The sequence below is a fragment of the Buteo buteo genome, chromosome 22 (assembly GCF_964188355.1).
Source record: "Buteo buteo chromosome 22, bButBut1.hap1.1, whole genome shotgun sequence".
Taxonomy (NCBI): domain Eukaryota; kingdom Metazoa; phylum Chordata; class Aves; order Accipitriformes; family Accipitridae; genus Buteo; species Buteo buteo.
In genome coordinates, this window is record NC_134192.1 from 3068129 (window position 1) to 3095599 (window position 27471).

Genomic DNA, 27471 nt, shown 5'->3' on the forward strand with positions numbered 1-27471 from the left:
GAGTCACTGAAATGAAAATGTGACCCTTTGAGTTAATTAATTCTGGCTTAATAAACAAGGTCAACAGTACCTCCTTAGCCTGCTAATTCAACACTCCGTGAACGAGCCAGCTATGGCAAACAGTAAATCTGTTCTGCGGGCGTAATGACTATGTGGGAGGCAGCGGGTCCCTGAATACATCTTAGCACATCATTCTTTATATGCAACGTCGGGGAAGAAAAGGTAAATCTTTTTTTTTTCTCCCCGACACTATACATTCATATTATGTTACAGACTTTATGCGACACGTTTGGTAACTAAGACTTAAGTTGTGCTTTCAGTCCACACCAGCACAGAGAACTAAAAAACTACAGCTAGTATAGATTTTGCTGAATCACGTTCCTGGTTTGTTCCAGGAAGTAAACATTCATTGCTGTAGTGCTGTTAGGAAGCTTCCCAGTTCTTCTCAATGACAGTACACTACATGCGCTAGGTACAGCCTACTAAAAACATACAGTACTGCTTCTGGTTCAAAGGAATACAATCTTATTCTGCTGCAAAAACATACTGTAGCAATTCAGCAAGAGACAAAACAAAATTGCAGTGTACTGAGGCTTACAGAAATCCTAATTCCTTGGGCAGGACTCACTGGCCAAGGAGAGGACTTCGCACAATACTATCCATAGAAACATCAATATGATGTTTTCTCTATTTTTTTTTTTTTTAAAAGAGTACAGTGTACCTGAATGTCAATGGGAGAGGAGGGGGAGAGGCGAGGAGGTGGCTGTTAGTTATTTTGGAGCATTAATCTAGGAGTACAGGGAGGAGACAGCGGCAGGTATCACAGTAAAATCCAGCAAGAGCATTCGTTCTTTCACACAGTGACGTCCACTTGGACAAGTCGCTTGTAGCTGAGAAAGTCCTCGTTCTCATGAAGGACGTGAAATGCATTTGTAAAATGCTGAAACACAAACAACAAACGGGCCAAAGGCAAGGTAGAACATGCTGTACCGGGGCTGAACTCTCACGCTTCTGTGCCCTGATTTAAGCTAACAAGACCATGGTTGTGCTCCACACTTCCAGATGCTCCTGGTGAGTCTCTGACACCTGCAACACTGGTTGTCACTCAAGGCACATATATTACTACCTGATGACTGTTGGTAGAATTACAGACAGCATCTGGTGGTCCTAGTCCAGCTTCCACGGTCTCGTCGAAATAACCCTGACAGTAACCGACACCACGGCTGGCAGTGGGAGGCCTGGTCTGCGCTGCAGAGCAGCCTCGTGGCCGTGGGAAGAGCGTGCTCTCGCCGGCGGTCAGATCCACCTCCCTTGGCTACATTAAGCTAAGCCAACAAAACCTTTTTCTCCAAATACAGGTGCTCCTACACCTCAGGCTCTACTGGCAGTATGAGATGCGCTAAGGACAAAAGCTGTTTCTGACCCTGACCTGAAAACCACTTCTTTTCTGCTTTGTTCTGTAGCATAGATCTGATGCTAAGCCAGAGAAAACAGCTCCCTGGATGGGGTCGAGACAGTTGCCTTGCTGCTTCCGCACTGCACCAGGCTGCAGGTCAACAGCTTAACGAGCACTGCAGTCACACAACTTACATCAGCATCAGAACCGAGATTTAAGCCTTAGGAGTTTACTGAATTTTTTGGGTGCCGCTGGATTTACAGCACCTAACTAGGTAGAGACTGACAGTAAATGTCATGAGGTGGCAATCCTAGTGGGAACATTTACACGGCTACTGGCCGCACAGCGGGCTCAGGAGCGTATCTGAAACACTTGTGCACCAATGCGGGTAGTATGAGAAACAAAATGGGAGGAACTGGAAGCATTTGCCAGCTCCCAGAGCTACGGTATCACTGGTATGGTGAGACTTGGTGGAAGGAGTCCCTGGGATGGAGGGGTACAGGCTGTTGGGGAGGGGCAGCGGGGCAGGCAAGGCGGGGGTGTCGCACTGGATGTAAGGGAGCGGTTTGATTGCAGAGCCCTTAGAGTTGGTGGTGATGTGGTGGAGAGCCTCTGGGTGAAGATTAGGGAGGTGGAAAACAAAGGAGATTTAGTGGGTGTACGCCTTAAAGAGGTATTTGCATGTTAAAAAAAATCTACCACACACTCAGCTGAATACTTCATCTCTTTCGTTACCCGCAGCAGTGACTACAGCCAGCCTGAGGAATTTCTGTTTTCCAGTGCATTTACCTAGCATATTTGACAGAACTTTACGCATCCTGCATTTACCATGTTCTTTGTATGCAACTTTCCTTCAGAAGCTAAGGAAAAAAAAATCAATTCAAAAAGTAAATAGCAGCCCAGCTTTAAAACCACAGGTAGCAGTGGGTGCACTCAAACTACTGCTTTTACGCTGCCCAGCTCTCTAGTTAACAGCCTTTTTAAAGGCCAAAAATACTAACTGGAAAAGCTGTATCCTCCTTAGTAGGCCATCTGCAATTACGTTTGTGGCATCAGCTGCAATAATGCACTGAGCAAAAAGGTCTCAGCAGCAGTATTTTGAGAAACACTAAGTTTCCCCACAGGGATCTGACTGTTCATTTACATGCTGCCTTGAAGAACACGGGCACATGAAGTCTTCAGCAAACGCCGCACTGACGCCGTACTCCTGGACACCCACCTTCCACTGCAGCTTTCTGCACTCAGCTTTAATCCTGGGATGCAGAGGAACCTGCCCGACTATTCTGTGGCACTGGAATGCAGCATGAGCGGTACCAATGCAGGCGTAGCGTAAGGATATCTCCCTTAAGTAAGGGGAGGAGAACAAAATGGAGCTTGTTCAGTCACTCAGACACGGGGTTTTTCCACATTGTGTTCTGCCTCATTTTTACACAGCTTTTGTATTTCTTTCACGTTTCATTCTGAGGCTTTCAAAAATATGACATGTGAATATTGATTTGAAGTGCTTCCGAAGCTATCAGACTATTTATTGTTTCTACCTGGACAAGAGTTTGTTATAACCAAGTGAGGCTGAGCTGCTTTTAAGGAAAGGGAAAAATCGGCCATACCTAATTACAGGAAAAGTTACTGAATAAGAGCCTTTAAAAGCTGTTTCTAAACCTGAGCTGGATAGCTGCGTTATCGTAAAGATATCCGTTTCAGTAATAATTAGCAGACAATATCTACCTAACGAACAGCGCTGCAGCTAGACAGCAGGCAGGGATCCTGCCTGCAGATCTTGTAGGCAGCTCTTCTGCTGCTGCTGCTGCTGCTTGGCAGAGAAACGACACTGGAAGGATGACATGGCTGGAAACAGAACCAAATCCAGAGAGGATACAAGAACCTGGTCAGAAAACTCCTGTAAATCCACACGGCTTCAGACACAGCTCTGATACTCCTGTCTTAACAGGTATCCTCTCTTCAGCTGTCAGAACGAAACAGAAAGTCACCAAATCATCCTCCTGTTTTTATAGACAAGGAATTTAGAGTTTCAAAAGGCACCAATAGCACCTCTGTTGGTGCTAAATTCCTATACGTTTCCTATTGTGTTTAGCTGCCATCTTCCTCTCAAGATCCCCCTCCAGAACAGATTTTGCCAGAAATGAGGTGATTAATTCTACTGCCATCTTTCATCAAACACAGCTTAAGGCCCACCATGAGATTTACATTAGAAATGCGGGTTTAGATTGATAGGAAAAATAGGTTCAGCACTCGACAACGGTTTGAGGACAGAACCACCCCAACAGACGTGGTCGAAGCGGTTGAAGCAGGACCATTCAGTGTGTCCAGTACCGCCCTGAGGAGAGCGAGGGTAACCTCCGCTAAGCCTGGGAGAGCCCACCCTGAGTCCTAATGACTAAACTTCAGCAGTAAGACATTCTACAGAGGTCACTGCCTGCTCGACCTCCAACTACAGAGGCTGATGTATAAAATACCTGTTGGCAGGGCACAGTTTGTACCAGGTAGTTAAACATCTGCTCTTATAGACAGAAAATCTCTGAGAGAGTCTCTTCTGTCTCACACATTTCCACTGGTAGCAGCAGCAGAGTAAACAGAGGAAAAAAGGATTTAGTACTTAGGCAAGGCCTTTGTCACCAAACAGATACTTATCAGGTAATTTCTCATGACATGCACAACTGCTTCTGTAGTCACTGTCAACACAAATGGGCTGATAAACACAAAAATGGGATAGAAAATGGTAACAAATGATCTTAAAGGCTGTATACTAATACTTTAAGCATGCACCTAATTCAAACATGAGTGATGGAGTTGCCAGGTCTGAACCATGCAGATAAAAAAAAAAGACTCAGGTCTAGAAAAATGCATATAATCCTGCCAGCAAATTCTCAGTTCCATTCCACAAAATAAAAACAGCGATACATTCCTTTGACTGCAAATGGAGCAAAATGAAGAAAAAATCTGATCACCTCTTTGTGCTGAAAAACCTTTAAACCGCCAGTCAATACGTTTACTTAGGAAGACGTTTGAAAAAATTCAATACGTCAATTGTCTCTTCAGCATTATGGGACTAAAACCACCTTTGTGGAGCGTAAACTCCAAACGCTACTGTTGGAGCTAAACTTTCAGTGCACATTTCCAACTCGTGTTTTGAATTTACATCTTCCTTCCTGATTCCATAAACACACAAACTTCCATCAAACACTGATCCAGGAATGAGTTGATATTTTAGCCCTAGGAATTAATGCAAACTGTCTAAAGTTCCCTTTTGCATTTTAGGTGCCTGCAAGTAGGATTGGGCTTAAAGGACACTAAAACTCTAACACAATTACACCCTCCTAAAAAAATTTTTACAAAAATCTATGGCCACAATATTCTTGAATCTTGATACTGGCAATGTGAATATTTTATTTTCATATACAGCTGCACATGTATATATGCATGTTCAGCACTTTTTCTTTCAACACACTTGCATCCAACTATCGATTTAGTGCCAATTTTAAGTGGGTCTGTCTCTCATTGAGTTGCACCGACTCAGACAGAACTTTAAACACATTAGAAAATGCCACTTGTCAGAGAAGGGTGGAGAATCAGTCTGAAAATAAATACCATCCCCAAGAATATTATGGCTTGGAAGAATTTCAAGAACTCAAGTCCCTGATGTTTGCAAAATGAAAAGGCCTTTGGAAATGCACTCGCATCAATATTTTTACCTATTTTGAATAAAAAATATATATTATTTATAAAATAAAGAGAGCAGGCCAAAGAAGATTGGCCAGAATCACTCTATAAAACTGTTCTGTTCACTCTGTAACTTAAACTTATAAAGCCTTGAAACATCTGGATAGCAGGATTTCTGGAGAAGCACTCTAGAATGCAGATTCCAATCAGACAATACTTCATGATGTTTTCTCATCTTGAAGATCCACTTGTTTTCTGCCCCCCAAAGCTGAAGTCCATGCCAAGAGAAGGGGTGTTGACTCCTGAGAGGGAAGCTGAAATTTAAATAAAGAAAAATGTGCAACTAAAAGCACTGATCTAATGAGCTGTCTAATCTTGACTTGAAGCATCATTTTAAAGCCATGCAGAGCAACAGAGAAAATGCTGTTTTTTCACTCCCTCAACAGAATGGCAGTATGCGGTTCTCACTGCCTATCAACAGAAAAAATAGTTTGGGGTTTTTCTTCTCAGTGGAAGAAAATGGAATCACATCGACAATATGCAGGAAGCCCCTTTATAAAAATCTTGTTGCCCTATTCGTGTGCAGAACTAGGCAATGGATTACAGTGCTTTGCCATACAATACAGCTATTCAACACCCAGAGAAAGCAGAGGGGCAAATTCTATCTGAGTAGTCCACCTACTGCAAGTGGGACAGCAGAGGATACTGCTTGAATCTTGGTCAATTCCACTCCACCGCGAAAATGTTTCAGGGAGACTAGAGAGGACACAGCCTGCAGCTTACTGCAACAGTACGCGTGCGGGGTATCTCCCCACTGGCACAAGAGTCAGAACAGATTATAGACCAGTGAAGGTTCTGGTAGCAGCATCTTCCCCAAACTGTATCGTCTGTTGTTGTGCCCAAGTTTCTCCAGGGTGGGAGGAAAAAAAAAAAAAATAGATAAGAGAGTAGCAGCTGATGTGGGCGTTACAAGTTACTTCCATTTATTCCTAACTGCAACTTGGCTGTTCTCAACTTCAGTTTCTTTTAAGACTGCATCTACACCTTCCCACACCGTTCACGAATCACTGAACAGACTTCCAATCTTGTAATTGTCCAAGTTAGTGGCAAGAGTCGTTCCTGCCACATTTACCAGAGGAGCTGCAGGGTTTGTATCCTCCCATACCAACAGTGCCTTCGGCTCCTGTGTTACTGTGTCAGCATCCAGCCCAGGGCTCCTGGATAGCTACTGTTTTCTTTTAGGTTCTCTTAAACAATGTATTTCGGGACAAGATTGAGAAATATTGGTGAAATACTACCATGCACAGATGCATCAACACAATACTCTGGTGAGAGGGTCTCTGCCCTTTTCTGTGGGCTCAAAAGACCTGTCCAATGTTACTGACCAATTTCCCTGCAGAGCGCCTGTTTTGAAAGTAATGAAGAAAGAAATACTGACCTTTCTGAACAAGCTTTATACCGCTGCATTTTCAAACTGCTATGTCTCCCTTTCTATGGCAAGGGATGAAGCTTCACCAGAATCTATACAATGAAAAACAAAGTAGTTAGAGGTAAGTAAGTCTGTTTTTTCTCACTGAGAATGTATTTTTCACATTCAGAGTATGGGAGTGTGGTTTTAAGAATCATTCCAAATAAAAATAGACAACTACTTGTTAGAGATAGCTGAACAGCAGTTCTTGAACTGAGATTACTCTATTATTGGCTTTACCTATTTCATAACTGTGTCACAAGCTTTACAGCCACAAAGACAATAAAGATCTTTCCGTTTTAATGGAATATTTCAGGCCTTTCTGGTTAGAAAATTATACTGGTTTACTTCTATTGTGCAAGATGGAATCTGAAAACTCGAAGCTTAGAGCACTTCATTTGCTGATGCCTTGCAAAAATGAAAAGCAGTGGTGAGAAAACAAGAAAGAGTAAACCATCATTTGTGCCTACAACGCCATCTCCTAAAACCCTTCTGTCAGGTGGAAGTGAGGGTACCAAAGCTTAATGAACCAAGAAATCATGTTCTCTGGATACCGTTGGGTTAATGCAGCCATGGTAGAAATACATGATAATACATTTCATGCACTCATGGTTAAGTTTATTCCTAAAAATTTTCACTTGCAAAATAAAAACATCATTTTTCTACGGAGACACACAGTTTCAGCCCAAATCTTGGAAAACCGAAAGCTGTGAAGGTCAGACTTAAGCCATATATAAACAGCACAGAAATTTCGACTTTAAACCTATGTAGAGAGGTTGAGGCAGTTGGGCTTGTTTGTTCTGATGAAGAGGAAGCTCGAGGCCAATCTAACAGCAGTCTACAACTACGTGGAGACTGTTTAAAATGACAGGTGGCCTGAACGCAGCTCATACCTCACGTTCAGTGGAAACAGCATCCTGCTGAGTGTAGGCAACAACAACATTTTGCTCTACTGTAGAACTGTATTATTACAGTAACTAATACCCAAGAAACTCAAAGCAATTTATATGCATAAATCTACCTTCATAGCCTGCCTGAGAGGTAGGAAGGTTATCAAGCTGTATTTCTCCCCACCTGCAAAACATGGTTAAGTGAAACACACTGTCCTATAAATAAAATAAAAATCCGTGGCAACCGTACGAATAAGATCCATTTCCCAAATTCATACTTCTAGACCTCTTCCTATGCCTGCCAAAAAGAGGATTTCAAAACCGTGTTGCTCTATAGACATCTTGCACTGATCTTGTGCTGTTTGGTTTTAAGATCCAGAGCTCGTTGTAAGACACAATGGTCAAAATGCAAGAACGGCATTAAGCAGTGTCAAATATCAATTTGCCACAGAACTTTCTTTAATTTTCTCCAAATTAATTTTCTCTGAAGGTAAAGAAAGAAAAACAAAAAGCAAACAGTTCCCCCTTACCACTCAACGATACATAACACAACAAATAAATTTGCCTAGGCCTCTTGTTTCCTTATTATGTATAAAAAGAATCAGTGCTATTTCCATTATCGAGTTATTTTCATATTTATTAGCACAGACATCAATTTTACCATGCAAAATGTAATTCAGATGGGAAGTTCCAGAGAACAGCCCTTTATTCTGCATACCTTTAGGAAAGCATATGATCTGAATGTCAAAAAGAACTGATAAAAGGATATATAAGACCTGCTGGGTCTGGGACATTAGTCTCACTGAAATTTCGCTACCAAGTTTTTATGGAATATCTTTTTTCATGTAACTGACTTAGCAGCTGCAGATTTAATCCACACACAAAACCATACTGGTTTTACTAAATATATTCACTAATTAATTTAGTCAAACTGACACAGATCCCTGCACAGGTACCCCTCCACTGTTTCAAAACTGATTATAAGGCAGTCATTGATGCAGGGTTCAGCACTACTTTAACTTAATCTTCTTCTGTCAGACACAATTTAACCATTTATGTCATGCCTAAAATCCAGAGATGCAAACCCAGTCTTTTGTCTCGGTTTACTGTATTGGCCAAAACACTGTTGTACTGTCTGAGTAATCTCTGCTCACTTCTGACATCTAAGTAGCTTTTTAAATTTCGCGATGGATAGAAATTCAATCCCTACAGTCACAAATGACTTGTCTACTCAAAGGACTGCTATGCCAAATTAGCTGGTATCTCAGGTCATGAAGCTCCTTTAATTAGACTCCTACCAGTTTGAATTTAAATTCAAATCGCATGCCTTCAGACACCTGAAGCTTCACCACACCAACAGAGATATCAGCTTCCACCTATTACTCAGGATACGCTGGTTTCTGCTGGAAAGATGTTACTTAGTACAGATGACAAATTTTTGAAGGCGAGAACAATTTGAGAAAGATTTGATTCATACTCAAGCCTTTTGTACAAGTTTAAATGAAACACATGATTAAATTAATAAATCAGTCTAAGAGATGAGATGTTGCTATAAACATACAGAAATGGCTGTCCTGTCCTAGGCTCTGCAAGACAAAGAGTGCAAGCATTCACAGTACTGACATACCCACGACTAACATGTCAAATACATTCTAGATGAGTTCTTTGAAAAAAACCTGATAACCTTATAAGCTGCCAGCATGTGATTTGGGGTAGCTCTGGCTAGACAGATTAAACAGATGCCTGTGAATAAGGGATGAGCATTAATAAATCTGAAAAAAATTCAAATTACCATGAATTTGGAAGCAAGTGTTTTCAGTCTCTGGCTAAGAAATGAAACAAAAGGTTCCCCACAATATTTTTCTCCCTACATGAAACAATTAAAAGCCTTAGCAAGCCCAGGATTAAGAGGAAAAAAAAAAATCCAACCCAGAGGGGCACATTTAAACATCCGTATCACAGAAAAAAGGACAACCCTGTGGATAAGACAACTGAGAAGATGGCCTGTTACACTCCTGGGACCTAGACAAAGCTTCCTCATCTTGCTTTCAAGTTGGGCCTGCCCTCTCCTCATGAATCTCCCAGTCCCTTAATGCTCATTTCCCCCAGTACTCACAAGAGCAAGCTGATTTTGCAGTTGTGGGGGCTTAAAAATGCCCTGCTTTATGCAGGCACAGAATAATCAGGGTGGAAGCAAAAGACTGCAATAATGCAGTCAGGCACAATAACATTACACAAAGAAACATTTCATGAAGCTTCTAATTTTTTTGTTATTTCTGTGGTGTTTCTCTCTTCTGCATGACCCTGGAGTGAGGGACTCGGCTGACAAGGAGACCCCTCATCACTCCTGCTATGTAACACAAGTGCATGAGCAATTACAGGTGAAACTCCAGGAGGCGAGAGACTCCCCCTTACATACAAGAGGGCAGTTATTATTCTGACCTTGGTGCAGCTGGCAGGGCCATCTCCTGAGACTGCAGGATTGAAAAATGTAAACTCTCACATTTGCTCAACTCCTGCTTTGCCTGCTGACCCAGTTATAGGAAAAAGAACAAACCTGATACCTTTTCTTCTACAATTCCCTCCCCCCCAACTTCTTTTCTATTAATCAAAATGATACACAGACATTTGTTACCTGTGCTAGCAGAATGGTACAGTCAAGGGCTTAGAGCAAAATGCTCCAAGACAGATTTATGCTGTATCACAAAACTACTTACTCAAAAATATTCTACATGTGTTATACGGTTGGACTTAATGATTGTAAAGGTCTTTTCCAATCTAAATGATTCTATGCTTACTGAATCAACTGTGACCCTACCTGGTGGTCATGGAAAGCCACAGAACTTGCAGAGTGCAAGATTCAGGCAACCCTGCCTGTTGTGGAGCTTTCTGATGAAAGCTCTGTGCGTCACCTGGTTCACAAAACTGGATCAGCATCAGGGCTGAAAGCTGCGTTACAAGTGTCTGCTACTCTCAGTCCTGCAGCACCGGCCACAGAAGCATCCAGGGAAGGGTGTTAGCTTCCTCCCCGTCTCCATGTAGGATTTCATCTTGCAAAATTCAGATGTTCAGACTGAGCCGAGAGGAGGATTTGCCTGTTTGTAAGAAAAATAAAGGGAAGTGGATTTCCCCCCATGTTTGCTCTAGCAGCTGAATTCCAGTTCCACATCACTGATTTGTAGACATACAAAGGACACAATCTCCTTATCTAGGGCATTCTTTTATTTGTAGTTCCCACCTTTACCTCACAGCCGCTGCAAAAAAATTAACGCTTCTCCAGTCATGGACCAAGATCCACATACTAACAGCTAGCCATCTGCTCACAGCGGGTGTTCAGCCTGTTTTTCCACTTTCGTATGTAACCTTGTATTGGTTCAGTTTGGCTTTTACATTACAGTAAGAGGTTCTAATTTTACCAATATTACAGTTCTACAGCTTCTTGGAATGTGATTACAAACTATTTTTTCACTGAGAAAGACTAGTAGAGAGAATAGAATAGAATATTTCAGTTGGAAGGGACCTACAACAATCATGTAGTCCAACTGCCTGTAAATGTCATCATTTTATAAGCACTACAAATTGTGGGACTTCATATAAACTCCAGATTCAGATCCTGGGGTCTGATCTGGCCCAAAATCATCTCACTGTCAAATGTTTTCATACTTAAGAATTAATTTTTTATTCAGGGAATCTATACTTTGTAAAAGTTGGAAGAAGTTCTGACTCTTTCCTAAAGGAGTTACTTTACGCATCATAAACAATACACAGAGATGCCATATTTTGTTATTTTTAAAGCCAATTTGTGTTACCTTATAATTGCCAAAATGTACAGAACTAAACAGGAAGAACAGGTAGTTTTCTAACACAAAAAATACAAACTAATTAAGCAGTTATTCTGAAGAGAAGCTGAAATGAGCCTCTTCAGTCCTACTGACAAAATCCTGGAGAGTATATTTTCCCAGCTGGATGCAAAGTGTGCCTTGGAAAAAACACAGACTGTTTATTTTGCAGTGGAATAACTTGAACAAACAGCTGCAGGTAAGACATAACCAGAGACTGAACTGTTAGGATTACCGTGCTGTTAGGATTAAAAAGCTCACTGCACAGTACATTGCACACGCCTAAGAACGTTCACATCAGAAGTTTCTTTACACCCTTTAACCAAGACTACAGTCTCCCTCACAGGTTCCCAAACATACATTGTGCACATGTGAACTAAAACGTATACCCTGAAAGGGAACATTATCAGCAAAGTTTCTGAAAACTATTCTGAGGCAATAAAGAGCGCGACGATGGAAATCATGTCTCTGAACAATAAGGCAGTGATATTTGTTCTTCAAGTATACTTGCTTGATCCACTAATTATAGTAACCTGAGAATTCATTAACACTTTCACCATTCCTTAAAGGGAAAAGAAGAGTGAGATTATCACATTTCTTTTACAGGGAACCTGTGTAATGGAATCCTTGCTCCACAGGGAAAAATAGGAGCCCCTTGCTTAACTTACTGAGAGAATTTCTGAACCCTCAAACATGGTAACTGGGGCGTTCAACATGAGCCCTGATATTCTAATACATACTGTATTCTACAAAGACCAAAGCTTAGAGGTAAATATGCCAGGAAAAAAAATCAAGTTCAAACAGAAATGTAACAGTAAAGAATCATTAAACTAATTTTGGATCCATCTAACAAAAATCATCAAAGAACGGATATATATATATATATAAATAAAGTCTTTTTTCCAATAGGGCATCCATAGCATAAAAGGTATATTCAGAAACTGATCAAATCTATTGTACAAACATGCCAGTTCACCTAGAATTGCTCTCAGCACAGATATTTCTTCTACGGAGATTAGCCCATAGCTAGGCAAGCACCGAAACCAAATGAACTTCTTTACTCCTGTAATAAAGCTAACAAAGTATAAAGTAGCTTCCTAAATGTATCACTGCATTCAGGTGTTTGCATGCAAGTTTTCACAAACCCTCAGAGGATAAATGCGCTTTAAAAAAAATCTTAAGTATTTTCATTTTTACAGGCACAACTTTATGTCTCCAATAACTGTGCGGCATGCAGCAACATTTACATGTAAATATACTCAGTTTGTGGAAATTTCAATTTTTCTCTGCAACTTTTAACAACCTCTCAGTTCATTTACTTGCAAGTAGAAAGCTACTAAAACAAAAAAGCTGACTCCAAAGTAGGACTTATTTTTAGTCTGTGTTCATTAGTCAAGTCAGAGCTGCCCAGTGACTCAGCCAACACATTTTTTTTTTTTTATTAGCTCTTATAATTCATCCATTAGTCACTGTAGGTCAAGACACAACTAATTTCCTTTAGCGTTACCTTACCATGAGGCTCTTCATCTATTCCATCATCTTCCCACTGCTCTTCATTTGCTAGGAGAGGATTCTGAGCTTCACACAAAGCTCTCATTGGGAAAAAATGTCCATCGCCCTGGCTACGTGGAAAAAGGCAGAGAAAGGCACTGTAAAAAGCAGCAAGTGACTCTGAAGGATGACAATTTCTACACATTTTATCTGCAAACAAAGTTTTCTGCTGCCTGTATTTCCAATGTTTACTTAAGATTATTTTTAAGTTTTGAAAGATACTGTGTTTATTTTTTGTGGCAGCTCAGATACCAAGTTTTACTAGCGAGTAGTTTTGGTCCTCAGCTCATTCAAGCTCTCTAGAGACTAAAAGTTCAAACCTACAGCCTGGAATTAAGTACTGTTTAGCAGAATTTAAATGTCATTTGGATACAGGAAAAAAACCAGAAAAACATTAACTTACGGACAGCTAGAAGTGAGAGGGAGCTAAGGAAAACATTTATGTAGAAGGAACAATTTAAACCATAGGTATAAATTTTATCAGTTTATACCATAGATTCTTCATGGCAGAAATTACACTCTGTGTTTGAATGACACCCAATAGAAAATAGCCCCAGTCTTAGATGTTACTGAAAGAGAAAGACAAGGCTCACTTTCCTGTGACCTAAACCTGTACATAAAATGGGACACCCTCCCCCCCCAAAAAAACCCCTCTCTGCAAAGTAATAAAGTTGCAAAAGCTTTTTTTGCTTTACTAGTGCCCAAATGGAAATGCGTATCTGGATATCACACAAGAGTTTGAGAGTACATTCAAATTCATGTAATGTAAACTAACAAAGTTAAAAACTAGATGTTCTAGCTTGGTCTGCGCCATACTGCATTCCTTAACATCCAGCAGCATAGAGAGAGGAACAGTAAACTAGCTGAAGTGCCTTTTTCCTTTGGTGAGTCATCCTTATGCAAGGAAAATAACCTGAGTGTTCTCCCTTGGATGACTATACACACTGGTAATGGGCCCCTGACTGGCACTTCGATGCTGCCTTTCATTAACAGAAAGGCTTTCTTATACTTAAGGGTGGAAAACAGAAGGCAGTGGGGATGCAACTGGGCTTTAGACTTACACATTGCTACATGAAAAAGTTGTGAATTGCTGTACTGGTAAGTTATTTTAAATTGTGCCCAATGACTAAAGGAATTAAATTCCAGTGTACTTTACTGCTGGTCTACTAAGTGCTAAAACAACATTTTCCCCTACATTAAGAAACATAAACTCTGTTTCAGGCAGAGGATTCTGACAGATGAAGAAAACAGCATCTTTGAAGTAAACAGGCATCCACACATGCGCCACAGGAGTCCAAGAAGAGTTCAAACACCCTGTGCAGTGCATTTAGCCCTCAAAACCTTTCCCTTCCAGACTTCTGGTGCACAGGAGTAACGCAGATGATGTTAGTTGGTGCATTTACAATGATGCACAATAGCAGTCAGCCAAGCCACACAATAATAGGTGTAACACACGAGGCTGTAGCAGATATTTAGAAGTCAGTCCCGTCAGTTAATTGTATCAGCTCTTAGCATTGACTTATTACTTACCTAGAGGCAATAGGTAGTAACCAGAGCTTTTTTTCTTCTCCAAACACTTGCTGAAGATTCTTTACAAAGCCAAGATTGAATCCATTTTTATCTGGGCCATTCTGAAACACTGGAGCTGAGAAAGCCTCTACACACAGATGCAATTTTAGTGAAAAAAAATTAAAATCAATGCCAAATACTCTGAAACAGGATTTTTTGCATGTTGTAGCCATCTAAACACAACATGATTTAACAGATTATGAACTAGCATTACAAAGATACAAAGTTTGAAAATAATAGGTTTTTCATTTTGCAAGCCTGTAAAGACTTTCAAAGTGAAGGCAGGAATTTGGTCTTGCAACTGAACCATATGGAACAGTCAAACTGAACTACAAATGCTTTGTTTAATCTAGAGAACAGAGTTATAAGATCTTTGCGTAAGATTTGTTGAAATTTAGTGTGTAGAAATTTCTAAGTAAAAAATCTGCAGAATTAAGTAGGTTGGTCTTCAATATGTATTTCAGAAGTGGCACTGGCGATTGAAATTGCCTCATTCATTAATGATATAATGAACACGCATTAGGAACAAACATATCCAAATAGATCCTCTGTTATGGTAAGACACAAAATTAAGAAAAGAGAGGGGAGGAGAACCTAGAGTGCACTAGAAACAATTTCATCTACCTTCTAAGCTGCTGCAGAGGTCTGATGTTTTGGGATAGATGAGCTTCAGTGCCCCATGAAATGAGTTTTAAAGTTAGTAACTCTACAAAAATCTGAGTATTTGCTCAAACTCTTGATAGTGTGTGTTTTGTTATAAAACTTCATCCAAAAGGCTTTGAAAATTGAACATTTATCTGAGGAAAGACAGAAATCACTCAACAAAATCATACTGTTTCAGATTTTCATTTCATTGGATTTACAGTCATAACTTCTTTGCCTTTGTCAATGAAGATGGACGCTGTTTTTCCCAACCTTACTAAGCTGTTTTAGGATGCGCTCCAGCATACGAGCATAAAGAACCATTATTCCTGAAAAGCTGCACTCATTTCACAGCAAATGTAGTTATACATATGCATAACATTTTTATAATTGGACTTTTACACTTTAAGGCTCTCGTTTCCCTAACAAAGCTTTTGTCACACCAGCTAATAAATGCAGCTCATCTGAAGTGACAAATTTCTGCAGCATTGTGCCAAGATCTTAAATCTTCCTCCCCTCATAAGCCAGCAAGCATGTATAGAATGCAAATGCCTTTTTTTCTTTTTTTCTTCTTACAGCACTTTCAGTGTGTCTTACTTAAAGAAAAAAGACACAAGAGACTTACCTAAAGTAGATCTGTTTCTACTAACGAGCCAACAATGGTAGCCAAACAGAAACATAAGGCTTACAAAGAACATGACCGCCACAAAGAGAAGGAAAAGGACATGAAATTTGGAACGTCCATTCGTCAGTTCACCCTGGAAAGAAAAGCAACACAGAACAAGTGATAGGAACAAATAAAAGCTGGAAATTCTTTGTTCCTAGAAAGAAAGATATCCTCTAAAACTCCTACTTGGAGTTCTCAAACTTGTACCCACAAAAGTCACACCTTACTATAAAAAGCAAGAAGAGACAAAGAAATGATCTGGTTCATTTCCCCTTCTGTAACCAAAGCAGAAAGAGTAGGGCTTTGCTACTAACTTTTTGTGTGTAACAGAGCCAGTAACATCCCAGCTTCCCACCTGGGCACAAGAAGCATGCCCTGTGCCCACAGGGAAGTAAGCAGGCACAAGCTCTTGAAGCCCTGTTTACGTTCTGCTGAGTTTCCTGTCCGTATATTAAAATTCTGCACCTCTTGCAATATAAGGTGTGCCAAGAAAACCTGGCCTCCATAGCTATAGCAATCAGGGAGTGTTAGAACTGAGCACAGGTGGTTTGGAAAAGTTTCAAAGCCAAGCGGGATCTTACGAGCAGAACAAACACTTATTTCCTTCTACAGCAGAAGAGTCAAATGCCAGAGATCCTCATAAGCGGACATCTACAGATAGGCTGTGGGAACCTCAAAGTAAGAAAATTACTTCTCGGCCTTTGCCCATCCCATATATGCAACCACAGAGCTCAAGGCTCTGTGCCTTTCCTAGCATAAGGAACAGTTCCCACTAGTGTCCCATGAGCATCTCAGGAGACATTTTATGTAAGTGATTAGCCATTAAAACAACGGACATTTAATAAATTAATGCACAGCAAAGTTAAGTTACTTAAACACAGTCATACAGAGTTAGCAGCAGAGGGGACGTAAAAAACTAGAGACAAAAGGCCAGCCTCTTACTGGAACTGTCAGTTGGCATTGCTTGCATATGAATGATAATCGATAACTGAATAAGAAGCATACTTTATTTCAGTCAACTTTTGAATTGAGAAAGGAGTCATGTGGGGATTAGAAAATGAACAAGGCTTTTTGACCTTTTTTTTTTTTTTTTTTTTTTTCAGTAAGTATGTACAGATCAATGCCAGGATGTTATACTTTGATACCAAGGATTCTGAGATACGTACATGCAAACACAAGAACAGGAAAAGGATATAACTTCATTGCCAGAAGCTAGCTCTACAATTTGAAATTCCTGAAGTCTGTTAGCTTCTCGCTTTGTGCATTTCAGACATAAAATGGGGGTTAAACTCAAAAAAGGGCACAGGAAAATACCTTAGGGAAGAAATGCAGACCCTCCATTGACTGAAAGCAAAAATGTAACAAGAGTGACTAAATCCCACCAGACTCATAGGATATGGAAAAGTAACCAGATTTCATGACTTACTGTCCAATACTTAATGAAATACTTGAAGACTGTTGCAGCAATATACAAGCAATACAACAAAGAATAGGCTAAGAACAGTAGAAAGAATTTGTAGTTAGAAAATCCAATGCAGTTATTCACCCTAGAGAACAAAAGCAAAGTTGAAATCAGGATATGTACAGCACACACTTGTAACACAATGAGTACTACAATTCTTTTTTGGTCTTATTAAGCCTCTTGATTTTACAGCACAATTTCGTCAATAAATAGCTCCCCTTAGTGGTCAAAATCAAATATAACTAAAGTCTCTTTGCTCTTCACTTGAAGACTTCTTGCTATGCCAAGTAAAAGGACAGTTCATGTTTTTGGAATCTGTTTTACAGTTGGTACCACTGGTAAATCTGTTACAGAGGCAGGCTCTAATTACGCAATGTCTGTTTCTTGTCTGCAAAGGTAATCAGATCTGGGATTTCTGTGTCACTTGATTCATTTGCAAAACTCAGGAGCCAGATTCACCACTGCTTGTTTGTTTACATACAAACCAAATAAACCCCAATTTGATTATAATTCTCCATGCACAGGACAATTCTAAAAAGCAACAAGGGAATGCAGAAAAAAATAGTAGGTGTTTGTCTCAAAACTGAGGTTTGAAAAATCCTCTACAGTTCAGGATTACCAGGGAGGTTCAGGTGGGGAAATGTTTGTGATGCTTCTGATTTCTGAAATCTTGCTTTTTTTAAAAATAAAAAAAAAGAAGGAGTTTAAGAAATGTAGTGGCAGCAATTCTCAAAAAGTATAAAGCTTAATTCATCCACACACCATTCTACACAAACTGTCTCTGACCATGCACAGGTGGCAGGCACCATTTCAGAAACAATCTGCGTGCAAATATTATTATTGAAAGCAACTACCAACTGCATGCTGAAACAATTATGTACCCAAAATGAAAGGCTAAGCTGAAGTCCCTTTACAATTTGAATAATAGCTGAAGAGTGAATTAGCAGTTCCGTTTTAAATTATATCGATATAGCAGCTTTTTTACATATAGTTTATGGAACAAATGTGAATGATCTGTCTTTCAAAATATCAAACGTTTCAGGCAATTTCAAAGTGTGATTATTTTATAAATTTCCCAACTTAAAGAGATGCATGGTTTGAAATGAAAGAGGTGTACAGATGCTATCCTGTAGAAGAAAGGTATTTAAACAGCCTTTCTTTTCAGAAAACTACAAACCAGTATCTAGGACATACCATGGACAGTGATGATCCATTTTTAGCACGCATCTGCAAAAGGACGAAAAAGAAAAATGGAAGACCAGTTAATGGTTGATCAGTTACTTTTCACTATACGGCATGCTTTCTAGCAACTTAACGCTGATACACTTGTAGGTGTGGGAACTACAAACCCTTCAGTGCCACAAGTAGCAGAAATGCAAATGCTAATGCTGTCACACACGAACCTGTGCTGTTGACTGCAGCTGGAACAGAGGTACTTGGGTACCTTTATCTGTAACAAGACACATGAAGGACCAGCCCATTCACATAACTTAGCGGTGACTATATTCACTTCAGTGAAAAACTGTCTGGTAACTTACATAGCACAAACGGTACAATGGTGACAACGATCAGGTTTTATTAGCTGGCATCTATCACAGAACCGAATACCTGAAATTAAAGACACATTAATACCAAATAATAGAAAAGTCTTTTTTATTCAGATGTTAGTTCGTATTCCCCTCATTTCCTAACTATTCATATTCCTTCCACTATCACTTCAAAAGATGACGGCATTTGCCACTGATTTTTGCTCCCAGGTCATAATCAGCTAAGCAATGCTCATAGTTCTTCTGGAGACTTGAAGAGGTGGGGAACAACCCTCACAGCAAAGCATACAGCCAGCTTAAAAGCGATAGATAAACCAAAATTGTACACTTCCCTCTGGCTTCCACATTTACTCAGACTTTACATATGTTCCATTTTGATAATTGCCTATAGAGCAGTTCTTTACTTCAGAATTCATTGGCTTGTCTGACAGAAATGAACAGGTCAGAGCCTCCAATAAGAATACGATTTCTTTTATACTTTGAAAGCAGTACAGTATGCATTTAATCACAGAACAAGGTCCAGAAATCTGTTCACAGAATTATGCCCTGCATCTCTAAGCTAGATTCCATTTTAAGTAAAAACAACTACAGATTTTGTCATTCTATTACCATTACTAAATGCAGACAACACAAGTAGATGTTTGAACTGTAAATACCCTGTAAAGGGTAACATACTGCTTCTCAAAGGCAGCACCTGGTACTCCACTCCTTGAAGATCAATGGAAGAGTTCAAGGCTTTTTTGTTTTCCCAAACACAAAACATGAGAGAAAAGGCATTAAAATTATTCGTACAAGAGTTACTCCGTGCATGCAGTGGCATTAGGAACGCCCTGTTGGTCGGCAGTATCATCTGGGCTGCCAGCACATGCTACTTTTGCCTGCTTGATTAGATTGAGAGAAACAAAGCTCTCTGCTTAGCTGACCTCCATTCCCCGTTCTCGTGTACACCGGCAACTTCCTTGCAATTTCGGCAAGAATTTGCCTCTGCACCTCCGGCCTTTCTTCATTTTCATAGCGTTCTTTGTCAGCATAGGACATATGGTACTAGAAGCAGAAGTCATGAGAGGAGCCATTACACACGGGTAGCAGAGATAATATTTCAAGTACAGGCAAGCTTGGAAATGTTTTTACCTCCCACTCCTTCTAATGAGCTTAATCTAACGTGAAAACGTGTTTGTTAAGAAGACAAAGAGAGATAGTAAGTGCTGGACAGCCAGAATACCATGTGATACATCAATAAGAAACACAAAAGTGAAAACAACATACTGGAGTTGCTACTACTGCTGCCTTAGATTACTATTTTTCATGAATAACATTGCTAACCATGATGAGGACACTTCAAGCACTTCCCTTGTGAGCAAGAACCTCTCTCCAGCCACAATTTTATATTTCTAAAACTGGGATTAGTTGTTATTTATAAACTTACATTCTTGTAATTAGGATCAGGTTATGACCATATATATTTGGAGTACCACACAAACATCATCCTCATTCTATTGCTCCAAACATAGTGTTTTATTAGTATTTCATAAAGAGATAAGACAAAATGCAAAAATAATCTACCAATCTGAGCAACATACAAAAGTGAATATTTGGTAGAAAAAGAATTGAAACAAATGTCTGCCTCTGACTGTCCTGTGCTCAAAGCACTAAGTCATACTCTTGTCCTAAAATAAGCCACAGACGTCAAGAAAACAATACCAAACCCTTAAATAAAGTCTTACTCATGAAACGATCTACTTTTGTCACAGCGAACGCCTGTTTCTCTTTACCATAATGTATTGTTACATTTAACTTTCATGATGCTGCTGGCCAGGGAAGTACAAGGACTGGGGCTACTGGAGCTACACGTATACCTAGCACCAAATCAAAAGCCATATGCTATGCACATCGCCACAGTCCTCACTGCCACAGACACGCAATATCAGAATCTCAGCATGTTTAAAGGGAAAACGATTCTTCTATCCCTCACTATCACAAGACAGAGCCTGACAAATGAAGCAAACTTAACGACTGCAAAGAGGCCTACTCCAGCCGGCAAAGGGCTCCCAGCAGAGTAGGCAGTGCTGGATTTTGGTGGGACACGGAATGTTCACATACGCACCACAACAATCCGGCTCAAGAGATCAAGAAACCTGACTACCATTACAAGTCCTCCTAGGTTGAGGAAGGTCCTCAGGATTTGGCTTGCGACTTGTTAAATGCTCAGAGTCAGTGACACTATAAATATGGAAGTTAATAATCATCCATCCTATTATTCTCAACATGAAAAATCCTACTGGCTCCTGGAACACCTGAAAAGGCAGCTTTGAAAGTTAACACCATCTCTGATTTAAACCATGCTCTTTGAAGGATTCTCAGAATGGTAAATTACTCAGTTTTTACAGACAAGTCCAGGTCACTTTCCAGCTCTTTAGGAAATCCCATCAGCTGTCCAGATCAACTAGATTGAAGGATTTTTGAGTTCTCTTTAGCATCACTGCTTTCATTTTGCAATGAATGAAAAGTGCTTGTACTCTTACCTTTTTGCCTGGCTGCACCGGGAGAGTGAAAATAGACTTCCAGTATGTCCACACAAAGAGCACAAAGAGAATGTGGAATATTGTAAGATAGGCCACTAAAAAAAAACCAAAACACAAAACAAAAACCAGAAGCAGAACAATGACTTCTTAAGCAAAAGTATCATTCAGGATAGTCATAATACCAATCTTTCACAACAATGAAAAAAAAAAAAAAAAGGAAAAGAAGATTTACAGTACCAACCAGTATTACAATACAGCTAAACCTTACAGTCAAAGGGGCAGTAGAATTTCAGAGGTCTGTGGCTGCAGTGAGCTGTTACCTATCTCACAAGCCTCCCCTTCTCCACCTGATCGGATTCCGCGGGTGAGGAAGAACACAGCTGTCACCACAGGGCAGGGGACAACCCTGTATCACCGGGAACGACAGGATTCCTGTCTCTTCCCCATATCCTAGGTACAGGCAAAGCAGAACTGGCTGGTGCTGAGCAGCATAAAGGTTAATACTGCAATACTCCAGCATCTCCGAAATTTGGGTTCAGTTGCTACTAAATGCACTTAGAATCACAGTACCATATTATCAGTGCACTGTCCACTTGTGCAATGCATTCTTCACCACTTGCAAGAGTTGAGAGAAATAACATGCTCTAGTAGAGCTTTAAATCCCCAGAAAAAAATCAAATCTCTTATTAAACATCTTTTAGATTTGCCACAGTTGATACAATAAAACAAATCAGGAAAACATCCCTCAAATTGAGCAAAAGTGGGTCTTGTGATTACTGAGAAAGAATTGTAATCCACTAGACACAACATTATCACGTGAAATCCAGCATGCGTCAGAGCAATCTTATTTCAATATGCAAACTTTATTTCAAAGCCTTTGGGCATAAGCAGGCGTACTGTGGTTCAGAAAGGCAAAGGACAGCTATTCTTCAGCTACACAAGCTATTTGATTGTTCTTTCTTTAATCCTTGACTCATTAAGACATTATCAAACAGTTACAAGACAGTTTTATTTAAACACACCATTTAATCATAACATCTACCTCATTTTCCCTGTTTCATTTAAGCTTCAAATGCTAGCAAACTAAGATTAAAGTAACTACTACTAGTGGAAAGAGAAGTCTAAAATCCAAACACTTCCTAACTTCCCAGGCAAGACTGACTGTGTGAAAATGTAATTGGTAAAAAGGCCAAACTCAGCTCTGAGACTTTCTAATGAGATGGCAAATGATCTGATAAGCCTCACAAGAATGTGATGGACTGTGAGACTGATCTGTGACTCAATGAAAATTCATTATTATGCTCTTAAGTTTGTTTGAGGTGTTATCCTTATCCTACATGCAGGTGGAGCTCAGTCATTTTTAAATTAATATGTAAGGAGATAAATCTTGCAACAGGTTCAATTTTGTTGATAAAGCAATACAGCAGCATGTTAGAGGAAGCTGACCTGGAGATGCACTAATAGATTAGGCAACTAATAACTTTCTTCTACTGAGTAATCATTAACATCATGCTTTCTATAGTTTCTCTGTAACAGTTTCAAATATGAGGACAGCTCTGTAGTGGAAGGAGAATTTACTTGATGCAGCAATCTGGAGGATCTTTAAAGTGTCAGCTGCTATTGTTCTTCATGGAACAATTTGCCAGCTGAAAACCGCTACACCTACTCCTACCCTTCATAACCCTGGAAGAAGAAATGAAGGTAAGGGGCCATCTGTATTAGCCATATGCCTCCAAAGCACCTCCAGGAAAGAAGAGGAGGAATACTAAAATGGCCACTAACCCCTTATTCTTAGAACATGACTGTGGCCTCCAACAATGCACCAGTGGAAACGGTCTCATCAGGTGATCCTGCTGCTCTGCCCAACTCATTCAGCGACCTCACAGTCCTGCATCTGGGACCTCAGAACAATGTCTGTCAGCCTGTGCTACCAAATGAATCCGAGAAGTGTTCAAGCCAAATCATAATGAGACAGCAATCTTTGCTCTAACTGATCTGTGGTAGGAACTGAAAGTTACTGTGTTACCACTCAAGATATGGTTAGTGGTCAACAGAACCAAGCAGAAAATGTTTTGCGAAAGCCTCCCTACAAAAAACATTAAAAATAGCTTTCACCCAAAGATCAAATAGAACAGTGATCAAAAATAGGTGGGCCACAGAACAGAACTAGTCTTTTCTGTTTAGCTTGTAAAATCAGCTCTGAAAACGTAAAACACAAAGGGAGAAAAGATGTGTGGGTGTATACAGACAGATATACATAGTTTTTTTCTGAAAGAGTGAAAGGGATCAAAGCCTTTTCATGTTCTTCTGCTCATACTGCAGCTAAACAGGGGCATTTCCCAATACATCCAAAACACATCCATGTCTAACAATGCATGCTGTATACTTCATGAACGTGTAGTTATGGGAAGGAAACACTGAAAGGGTATGTTAGTTTAAAAAAATTGTCAAAGTATTTTTGGTATTTTAACTAGATCCTTTGTGAATCTTTTTACACAAGGACTGAATGTCAAATAGTAAATTGAACGCACATACCTTTTTCCACAGGGTTGCTCAGAGTCACTGAAAAAGAAAAAAACATATGTCTACAGAGCAAATAGGATTCCCAGAGAAGTTTGGGGCAAATAATGTTTCTCTTTGAAATACAGCCATTTTAGGGAAAAAAGTTCATATTCAACAGATGAAAAGAGGGCCCACAGTTTAGCATCAAATCAAAAGCATCCATAACAATTCCTTGTTTACTCACGCAAATGACACCCACAACAAGATGTTCAATAACTGTTACCCATGCTGTATTTTCCCTTGTTATATAAAATATATTTTGCATATTTGTACATTGGAAATATGACAAAAATAATCCACCGGTGACAGTGATGTGACAAGATTACCAGGGCTCCCCTAGCAACTGTCCAAGCAGCATCTCTATGCATGTACTTATAAGCATGTACTTGTAGCCTGCTTTGTACTAGGCTCTAGGTGGTCTCAATCCTCCACAGTGAACAATGCCCCAATGCATTTCTGCATCAGCATAAATAAAAAATTACAAATTGTCTCAGCTTTGGCCTAGTCAGCAACAAAGGATACACTGTAATGACTCAATTATTTATACACTTCCTACTAGCAGAGTTTTTACAACCCCTCCTTACTTAACCATAATCATAGGAACAGTCCCTACTAACAGAACCACTTAGAGCAACCAGCAAAGTGTACATTGCTCAATGTCTACTTCTGCTGATTATTTTAAAACCCATTTATTATCTTAAAAGCCATCATCCAAGTTTAACAGAAAAGATAAAGACATCTTTTTTTAACTGAAAATAGAGTAGTTCCATGGTATCCTGATAGAATGCTGCTTGGAAGACAAAGATGGTTCATGGGATGGGAGCCCCTTATATTGAGTCCATAGCCTTGAATCTAATGGTTGCAACTGAAATGCGTTGCTCCATGGAGGAACAGAGAAATGAAAGGAAACTAGTGGCTGCAGATCACCTCCCAGAGGCACAGCAATCTTACAAAAAGAAGATCATATTGTTGGAAGACTCAGAGATCTGAGAGATTGCACATATCAGCAGTGACCCCTTCAGTAACTCTGTTGGGCTGTATAGAAAAATAAGTGATTGAGGGATTGGAGCCATTTATTTCTAGCCTACAGCCAGCACCTGGAAGGAGACTACTCTTCACAACTCACTCTACCATCTTACTTGAACAACAAACTTGGAAAACGTCAATCAGAGTAGGAACCAAGAAGTCCTGCTTTTACTAATGAAAGTAGCTTTTCTTAAACCTGTGCTAACAGTTTTGATCTGCAAGCTCTACAATATGCAACAATGTAGATGAAAAAAGAGACCAAATATTTGCTGTGTCTCTGTGCACTCGATTTCAGATGAACAAGATGGTTAGGAAACCCTTAGTTTTTCCTTTGATTTGCTGCAAATCAAGCTATGAAGGGTACATCGATTTTTCACAAATACTGCTTGGTTCCCTCCTGAACACGTCGCACTTGCAGCACAGCCTTTCTAAGGTTTTTACTTGAGAAAAGAGCAAACTCCTAAATAAAGATTATATAAAAGGTTTTATCGCAGGACACTGGCTCATTGTTCTCATTGTGGCAGTAACCACCAACCAGACGTGAAATCATGGCCTCCTCTCAAGTATGACTTGTTGGCCATACCAGTCGTTGAAAGTTTAAAAGCCAGTGTCATAAGATACTTTTAGGACATCACCCCCACGCTACTTTCAATCCTCAGAAGCCTGCACAACTAAAGATGAAAATCAAGTGTCCAAACAGAGCATCTACTATTTACATGCTTGCAACAGCTCAAATGGCAATACACAGTGGAAACCTGAAAAAAAGAAGCCAACACACAAAGCCTTGCTATGCTAGCAATCTGGAAGAGAAATAATGTCCTGAGAGCTGGTTTTCAAGTAACTGCATATGCCAATAGTTAATGTTCAAATCCTAAAATAATTAATTTAGTCATTTCAACTTCTGTATAGATAGCCTCCTCCACACACAAATAAAATGCATGAGAGAGAAAGATGGGGCAAAAAAATAGATGGGTGTGGGCAAAGGAGTGATTTTAAGTTGTGATTCTAGGCAGCGAGATGAGCTCCTGCCAGCTTAATGAGCATTTGCAGAGTAATACAGGCCCAATCCAAACCCCACTTAAATCAGCAGAGTCTTTTCTAATAGCTGCACTGAGACTTGAAATTAACCAGTGTTAAATGTTACTGAATTTGCACAGCACTGCAAACAACGCATATTTCAAGAGACTGACAGCATTTCAGGAAAACACTCTAAATTTTTTGTCACATGGTCTAACTGACAGTTACACGCACCTTGCAGATATCATTCCATGTGAATTCTTGAAAGAAACAGCCCACAATCTCAGAGATGGAATAAAATGTCATGAAGCATTTGGGGTTTTTGCCTAGCTGCCAATTAAAACAGATCAAAGAAGCTGCACTTCATTTTAGTCCCCATCGACAAAAAACAGTAGGTCTTACTGCACTGGCAACCCTAATAAAAATCTGATTTAAATTGGCTGTGCAGTACCGGAAGGCAGCTCTTTTCACAGAAACGTCTCAAACTACCACTCTGAGAACTTTGGCTTCCTTTATCTGGCTTACCCTGCCCTGGAGAGAAAGAGCCACGCACTCCTCCTCACAATTTCAAAAGCCCAAGCTACCTGCTTTTCTCTCCACCTCCACCAGACCTAGCAACCCTATCCGTCTAGTAACAGGCTTTGGCACACACATTAAACCAGAACATAGTAAACACAAGAAAGTTTGCAACTTAATATATGGTTAAATCGCTACATTAAACTATACAATTAGTAGCCAGTACCAAAAATTTCCTTTCTAAAATTTCATGTTTTGCATGCTACTGTAACAAGTTGACTCATAAGTCTGATTTACCGTAACCTGTTCCTTTCCTTTTCAGCATATATATATATATAAAAAAAAAGACTGCAACGCAGGGCATATACTGATTTTTGTCACTGCTTAAACGAGAAATCACACCTGAACATTATCAGATGGCAACAGTACGGACTTTCACCGTGGGTATGAGTCTCCCAGCCCTGACAAACGCCCCTTTCCCTGGCTGACACGAGGACACACGGGCTCACGACTGAGTACAAGAACCCTCAACACCCAGCCAGCCCAGCTGGGCTCCAAATCTTAGAGAAAACAGGCCAGCACGCCCCAAAACCCCCACAACGGACTCGACTCGTAACGAAGTGTTTCTTCACGTCCCCCCGGCCGCTCTCGGGCGTGCCTGCTGCAATTAAAGGCGTGATTAGAACAACCTGCCAACGCTCTCGCCCGGCCCTCGGCCCCCACGGGGTCCGCTGTGGGCTGCAGCGCCCGAGGGAGCCCGCCCAGCGCCGGCCGGAGACGAAAAAAATAAAAAGCAGAATTCCTCCGGCCAAAGGGGACCCTCACAGACCCAACCCCGGGAGGGCAGCGCCGTCCCCGGGGCAGGCGGGCTCCCGCCGGGGGACCCGGCCCACAGAGACCGGCGCTGAGGCGAGGCGAGGCCCGGGGCCCCGCTAACAGCCCCCCTCTGCCCCGCTCACCCAGACACAGCTCGCAGACGTAGGCGTAGTAGGACCAGAGGACGACGAGGGCGATGATGAGGACGGGCAGCCAGGCGAACGCCCGCTGACAGCACCGCAGCCCCCGCGACAGAGCCATCTTTTACCTCAGCCCGGCCGCATCGGGAATCGGCTGCGCGGG

At 40.5% G+C, this 27471-nt stretch overlaps 1 protein-coding gene across 3 annotated transcripts; it reads right to left on the reverse strand.

The window, feature by feature from the left end:
- Positions 1-225: 225 nt before the first annotated feature.
- Positions 226-27471, reverse strand: ZDHHC15 (zDHHC palmitoyltransferase 15). Of its 3 annotated transcripts, none has more exons than XR_012653987.1 (13): positions 27312-27471; positions 23767-23793; positions 21232-21326; positions 19633-19753; positions 18701-18770; positions 18357-18389; positions 17127-17247; positions 15659-15791; positions 14353-14479; positions 12784-12893; positions 6513-6595; positions 3122-5388; positions 226-2739 (listed from the first exon to the last, which is right to left on the reverse strand). XR_012653987.1 is itself a non-coding variant. In XM_075054249.1 (12 exons), the coding sequence occupies exons 1-11, from the start codon at positions 27427-27429 to the stop codon at positions 6552-6554; spliced, it is 999 nt and encodes a 332-aa protein (XP_074910350.1). In that variant the 5' UTR covers positions 27430-27471; the 3' UTR covers positions 226-5388; positions 6513-6551. The 3 variants fall into 3 exon arrangements, 1 of the variants encoding a protein (XP_074910350.1); XR_012653988.1 differs by adding an exon at positions 10345-10527 and having other exon boundaries at positions 226-5388; XM_075054249.1 differs by having other exon boundaries at positions 226-5388.

Coding starts and splice junctions, on each gene's coding strand:
- ZDHHC15 (XM_075054249.1), bottom strand. CDS start 27,429: ATGGCTCTGTCGCGGGGGCTGCGGTGCTGTCAGCGGGCGTTCGCCTGG. Junction 21,327..23,766: donor GAGCAACCCTGTGGAAAAAG/GTATGTGCGTTC, acceptor GTTTTTTTTTAG/TGGCCTATCTTACAATATTC. Junction 17,248..18,356: donor ATGGATCATCACTGTCCATG/GTATGTCCTAGA, acceptor TTTGTTCTCTAG/GGTGAATAACTGCATTGGAT.